The sequence below is a fragment of the Lotus japonicus genome, chromosome 2 (assembly GCF_012489685.1).
Source record: "Lotus japonicus ecotype B-129 chromosome 2, LjGifu_v1.2".
Classification (NCBI taxonomy): Eukaryota; Viridiplantae; Streptophyta; class Magnoliopsida; order Fabales; family Fabaceae; genus Lotus; species Lotus japonicus.
Genome location: NC_080042.1, coordinates 57,056,181 through 57,063,113, shown reverse-complemented (window position 1 = coordinate 57,063,113; position 6,933 = coordinate 57,056,181). Strand labels below are relative to the sequence as shown.

Sequence of the window (6,933 nt, the reverse complement as noted above, 5' to 3'; positions counted from 1 at the left end):
CTAAAATACAAGGAGACCTCATTTTAGTTTTGGAATTCTTTCGCCAAAACCTATCTTAGAATTCACGGAGAATGAAGCCGGAAAAATCAGAATCGCGAAACTTTCATTTTCCCGCGTTTTTCCATCCTCTATATAGCAAGCCTCGAAAACCAAAAATCATACCGATATTTCTTTGAAGAATTAGAAGATTCAGCGGGGAGAATATCGTGTCTAGAATACATTGGAATCAGTAGGAAGAATCGGAAATCACTCTCATATTTTTATCTTAACTCTATGAGCAAAATCCTCCGATATCTGAACAAATCTGTACCGGTTTACAAAATATCTTCTCAAAATATCTGTTCATACTTATCCAATCTTGATAAATATCTATTCATACTTATCCAATCTTGATAAATATCTATTCATGCTTATCCGATCTTTGATAAATATCTTCCATTTCATTCCCTATATATATATGTTGAAGCTTGAGACAAAACCTCACAAACACACACACACAACCCGCGGCCAAGAGGAGAGGAGGAGAAGAAGATTTTCTTGATTTCTTGCTTGATCGTTGATCTGACAGTTGCTACTTCAAGGTGTCGAGGTATAGTCGCTAATCCTTACCTCTGATCGCTTTTTCCATAGCTTTTCTCTATGTCTTTCTGTGCTCATAGTTTTGAGGTTTTTACAAAACTATCCTGAATACTTCATTTTTGATTCTAAACATCTTCCTTACGTGCCCAAGAGCACTTCTATCGGATTAGTTTTTCCGTTATGTCGCCGGATTTCCGCCGGAATCAATTTCTGCTTAAAATACCCATTTTTAAGCAAAGTCTCAACCTTTGAGCTGAAAACTATCGCCTTAGCTTAGTGCTAGTAGGATTAGTTGTCATAAACGTCGTTGGTGACGTCCCCATCCAATTTGCATTTTGAGATTTCAGTTTTGAAATTCTGAGCTAAAAATAATGACCAAAATACCCCTGCGGCAGTTTTCGATTCGATAATTTTTCTGAGAGTTTCCTTGGCCTAGATATCGCCTAAGAATACCTAGGAATCGATTTAGATCGAAGAAAAAGTTCGGAAACCCTATTTTACATAGTGGCCGAAACCTATTGCTTAGGGTAACGTGTCCAAAAATAATTTTTGGGTCTCTATGACCTGAGCCATTGCGTAGCTCTTTCGATTGTCGAAATTTTGGCGCTGGTTTCGTGTCATTCCGAGTTCTGTAGCTCGAGTTATGCTCGTTTTAGCGAACGAGATTCTGTCGTCTATCCATGCTTAAAAAAATTGTACTCTGAAGCTTCTTAAGCTTTGTCTAAACGCTAGTTAGTATTGTATTGACCGAATTGACTTGTTTTGATTGACCTTCGCTTCGTTTACTCAAAGATTCGTTTGGAGGAACACTTGGAGCAGGAAAAGAGGATTGTGAAGGAGCCTTGCTTGAACACACTGGACGAGTTCGAGGTTAGGGCAACTTACTTGCTAGCTAATGCTTTGTAGGCGTCGATAAATTCGACTTGATTTATTGTTTATACATATGAATTGTCTGGATTGAAAATGTTTTCTGAAGGCTTCGGCCGAGTGAACTGATTGAGACGTGTGTCTCCGTTTTCTGGGCTTCGGCCGACATGGGAGATTAGGATTTATCGCATTGATATGTTGATAATTGACTCGCATGCTTAATTGTTAAAATGGTTAACTATAGGCTATGTGATTATTTGTTCACATGATATTTGGATTATATTGATTATAATGTGTCTTTCTATTACGCACTTGAATTGCTGACTATATTGAATATACCGTGCAATTGTGCGAATGAGTGAGGAACGTCAAGATAGTGGATAACGGGTAGTTATGCCAGACTCCTGACGAGTTTTTAGATAAAGTTTGATGGGACGGACCGAGGTTCGTACCCTATTATTGTTTTATGGATCGAGACCTTCTCAAAGGAAAATTGAGTTTGAAAATGATATTGGAAAAACCCCATTTGAATTCACGTAAGAACTTGGGTTGTTCTGTCTAAGGCAAGAAGGGCTTTTAATGAGGCATTGTGCCCGACCAGCTTACCTGGGAACTTCTCGGGCCATTACTTGGGTGATGATGGACCTTTTGTTTTGAGACCTTCTCCAGGGAATCATTGGAATTATGGGATCTTTGAAACTAATAGGATTAGAGTCAAAACTTAAACAATTTCATAATGAACCTCCATAATGTATTAAACAACCTCAAAACCCTTAATATAATGATAAAAGACTCAGACGAAAGTTTAGGGCTTGAACATTAAGTTTTGAAAATGAGAAGTGTCATCGGATCCAGGTTTCTGGGGGAACCATTGTGCGTTGGCACTTTGCTCGATGAGCAAGTTTTATTGGTTGGCCAATCCAAGGGATAAGCCGGGGAACTAGTCAGTTCTGAGTATGTTGATACTCTTTTGCTCGTGGAGCAGTTTGTTTGGCCATCGAGATGGTGAGCCATGGTAAGTTGAAAGGTCACTGAGTGAGAGATGCATTCTTTTGCTCGTGGAGCAGTTTGGTTGGCCATCGAGACGGTGAGCCAAAGTGACTAGGAAATTTACCAAGTGTGACTAGCACTTTTTTGTTTACCTTAGGGTATTGTAGAGACGATGTACTCTAGCTAGATACGTGTGCCTTGGTGAGGACGATTCGTTGTTTGGCTAACCATATTGCATTCATGCATACATTTCTTGGAAAGTGTGCTGCTTTCCGAAGGACGATCTCAGATCGGACTTCATTGGAGCGAGATGCTTCACAGGAGCGTGCAGCTTCATAGGAGCGAGATGCTTCACAGGAGTGTGCTGCTTCACAGGAGCGTGCAGCTTCATAGGAGCGAGATGCTTCACAGGAGTGTGCTGCTTCACTGGAGCGAGATGCTTCATAAAAGCGAGATGCTTTAGCGGAGCGAGATGCTTCGAGTCATCGTGAGGGTGACATTTTATCCGGATCATATTTTGAGCATGACATTGCATTGGCATACCATGCATTTAACTATATTCGTTGATATATTGCTTATCGAGTTTTCGAGATATAACTTATTGAACTGTTGAGATATTGAATATTGAATTGTTATTAGAAATCTGATAACATGTTATGTATATACCTTAGGGTAGACGATACAGAACTTATATGTCTATATACAACCTATATATATATACCCCTTTATTCATCACATGTTGCTTGTATTATCTATTATATTCCGTGAGTTGACCCTAGCTTCTTGGCTTTGTGTGTATGGTTGTGTTTGGGCGGTCGGCCTGCTGCCAGACGTCCAACCGCTGATTCAAGATGGTTCGTCGTTCGGGGAGGATCCTGAGCACAATGACTGCTACTGAGCCTTCGACGTGGACCCGGACTTCATGCATGATCGGATGAGGGTCGATGTTAGGAGTGTATTATATGGGGGGATTGTTTTCACAGCTCTGATTGTCATTTCCCGTTGGGGCTGACTTATCTTCTTGAAAACTGTATTCACAAAACTCATGGCTCTGACCATGGGATATACTTATTCGCCTGCGGGCACTATCTCCAATTACTTTATGTTTGTTATCTTTGGGTTGAGTCTTCATTATGTTAAGTCTTCTATTTGAAAAGAAAACCAAAAAAAAAATATTTACGCATTTTCCGCACTATTGATTTAAAGTCACTAAAGTGGCACCACCGAAATCGGGGTGTTACAAATTACTTCATGAAATTTGTGGTACCACTGACGAGATGGCTGCTTTAGTCCATAAATGGATTTTGTCAATTTGCAAACCGTATTCTTTGGGTCTCCTGACACAGTTTTCTGGTTGCACCATATAGATTGTCTCATCAATGTTTCCATTGAGAAACGCTGTCTTGACATCCATTTGATGGAGTTCCAAATCATAATGTGCAACAAGAGCCATGATTGTCCTAAAAGAGTCTTTCGATGAAACCGGAGAGAAAGTCTCTTTAAAGTCAATCCCTTCCTTTTGAGTATAACCCTTAGCCACAAGACGAGCCTTATACCTCTCCACATTACCATTAGAATCCCGCTTGGTCTTAAATATCCATTTGCAACCAATGGGTTTCACACCTTCCGGTAATGGGACAAGTTCCCAAACCTTATTGTCTTGCATGGACTTATACTCTTCCTTCATTGCTTCAATCCACTTTTCAGAGTTGGAATCCTGCATGGCTTGCTGGAAGTTGATTGGATCAGCTTCCATCATACCATTATTTTCCTCATGTTCTTGGAGAAAGACTATGTAATCATCTGGAATAGCATTTCTCTTTTCTCTAGTGGATCTCCGCAAAGGTATTGGTTCTTGTAACACTTGTTCTTGAGGATCTTGAGTTTGTTCTTCATGAACCACCATATCATCTTGAGTAGGAGGAGATTCAACAACAATGTCTTGTAGAGGTTCCGTACTTGCTTCATCAGAAGCAACTGTATGAATCAGTTTTGGAATTGTTACCGACTCTTCCTCTAAAGCAAAGTCCCTAATCTTGTTCTCCCCTCCAAACTCAATTTCCTCAAAGAACATGGCTGTTCCCGTCTCAAAAATTGTCTTTAATTTGGGATCATAAAATTTATAGCCCCTGGATCTTTCAGAATAACCAATAAAGTAGCTGCTCACTGTTCGGGATTCCAATTTTTTTCATTTGGCCTATAAGGCCTTGCCTCAGCTGGACATCCCCATACATGAAAATGTTTCAAACTAGGCTTTCGCCCAGTCCAAAGCTCATAAGGTGTTTTGGCAGCTGCTTTAGTTGGCACTCTATTTAGAATGTAAGCTGCAGTCTTTAGTGCCTCTCCCCAGAGTGACTCTGGCAAAGTAGAATGACAAATCATACTCCTTACCATATCCTTAAGAGTCCGGTTTCGTCTTTCAGCCACACCATTCATGCTAGGTGACCCTGGCATGGTGTACTGTGGGACGATTCCACATTCCTCTAGGTATTTGGCAAAAGGCCCTGGACGTTGTTCACCTGAACCATCATATCTACCGTAATATTCACCACCACGGTCAGATTTGATACTCTTAATTCTTTTGTTGAGTTGGTTCTCAACTTCAGCCTTAAATGATTTGAACACATCCAGTGATTGAGACTTTTCATGTATAAGAAATAAGTATGCATATCTCGAATAATCATCTATGAATGATATAAAATATTGTTGACCATTCTAAGAAGGTGTTGGAAATGGTCCACAAATATCCGTATGTATCAATTCCAAGATGCCTGTAGCTCTATATGCACCAAATTTCTTTGTTTTGGTCTGTTTACCTTTAACGCATTCAACACAAACATCAAAGTTTGTGAAGTCAATGGAATCCAAAATTCCATCTGACACTAGCCGCTCAACTCTATTTTTAGAGATGTGACCTAGGCGCTTGTGCCATAATGCTCCTGAATTGTTATTATCAATTTTATGCTTAGTACCACGTGATTCCACATTCAGGGATTCACTATAGGTGGCTACAGTGCTCAGCAAATACAGATTATCATATCCAATAAGTGAACCGGTTCCAACAATATTTGAATTAAAAGACAACTCGGCTTTACTGTTTCCAAATGAACATGAATAACCTAATTTGTCCAAATTAGAAACTGAAATTAAATTCCGTCTAAATGACGGTACCACAAAAGTGTCTTTCAAATCCAAATAAAATCCAGTACACAATAATAATCTAAAATGCCCTATAGCTTCCACCTCCACCGTCTTGCCATCTCCAACATAGATGTATCTTTCAACATCATTTGGCTTCCGGTAGCTTAGGCAACCCTGCATTGAAACACTGATGTTAGTAGTTGCACCAGAGTCTAACCACCAAGTGTTTCTAGGTACTGAAGCTAAATTGACCTCAGAACAGACCAAAGCAAAAAATGTACCTTTCCTTGCACGCCAAGCGTGATATTTAGTACATTTCTTTTTCATATGCCCAGACACATTGCAAAAGTAACAGGTATCATCCTCTTTCTGTTTCTTTTGTGCTGGAGCATCAGCAGCTTCATTCTTGGGCTCAACAGTTTTCTTTCTTTTGCCCTTGTCTTTAGAGGTGCTAACAAAATGAGCACTTTCTTTTCTTTCTTGCTTCAACCTTTCCTCTTCTTGCACACAAAATGAAATGAACTCGTTAAGAGACCATTTCTCCTTTTGACAGTTATAAGATATCTTAAACTGACTGAATTGTGCAGGAAGAGAAAGCAATACTAAATGAATGAGCAAGTCATCCGACAGCTCAAGCTTTAGCGCCTTAAGTTTTGAAGCAATATTTGACATGCCCATAATGTATTCCCTTATATTTCCTTTGCCCTGATATTTCATGGAAATCAAGTTCTGAAGAAGAGTACTTGTTTCCGCCTTATCGCTTTTTGCAAAGCGCTTTTCAATTTCAGCAAGGAAATCTTTGGCACCTTTTATCTCTTCCGAGATAGTACCCCTAAAGACCTCAGGAATGCCGCGCTTAATGATCATAAGACTCATGCGATTGGAGCGATCCCACTTCTCATAATCTTTCCTTTGTTCAGAGTTACTAGATTCCGTAGGAGAAGCGGGTTTCTCCACCCTTAGTGCAAGGTCAAGATCCATGCAGCCAAGAACAATTTCCATGTTCTCTTTCCAATCCTTAAAATTTGTTCCATCAAGGATCGGAACCGAATTCAGATTAGCAGATATCGAACCGATAGTAGCTGAAAATAGAACAAAAACAAATGCTATAAATATACTCACATTAAGAAAAATTGAATCATCAATACGTTCAAATAATGACATAACCCATCTCAAGATACCTAGTGCACCATCAATATCATGTATTTTGACAGTAATACTAATTGCTAGTGGTACTCTTGTTGTAATGATCAAACATTGATAATAAATCATGTCAAATAACAAACCCTTCTTTGGATTGATTTATCATTCACATGTAAACCCTTAAAATTATCACATGTTTATCATCACAGGTGT

General features: G+C 39.4%; 1 protein-coding gene across 1 annotated transcript; it reads right to left on the bottom strand.

The window, feature by feature from the left end:
• Positions 1-5,405: 5,405 nt before the first annotated feature.
• Positions 5,406-6,482, bottom strand: LOC130738483 (uncharacterized). The gene is made up of 2 exons (XM_057590468.1): positions 5,859-6,482; positions 5,406-5,751 (listed from the first exon to the last, which is right to left on the bottom strand). Exons 1-2 carry the CDS (start codon positions 6,451-6,453, stop codon positions 5,723-5,725), a joined length of 624 nt encoding a protein of 207 aa, XP_057446451.1. The 5' UTR covers positions 6,454-6,482; the 3' UTR covers positions 5,406-5,722.
• Between the last annotated feature and the right edge of the window lie 451 nt (positions 6,483-6,933).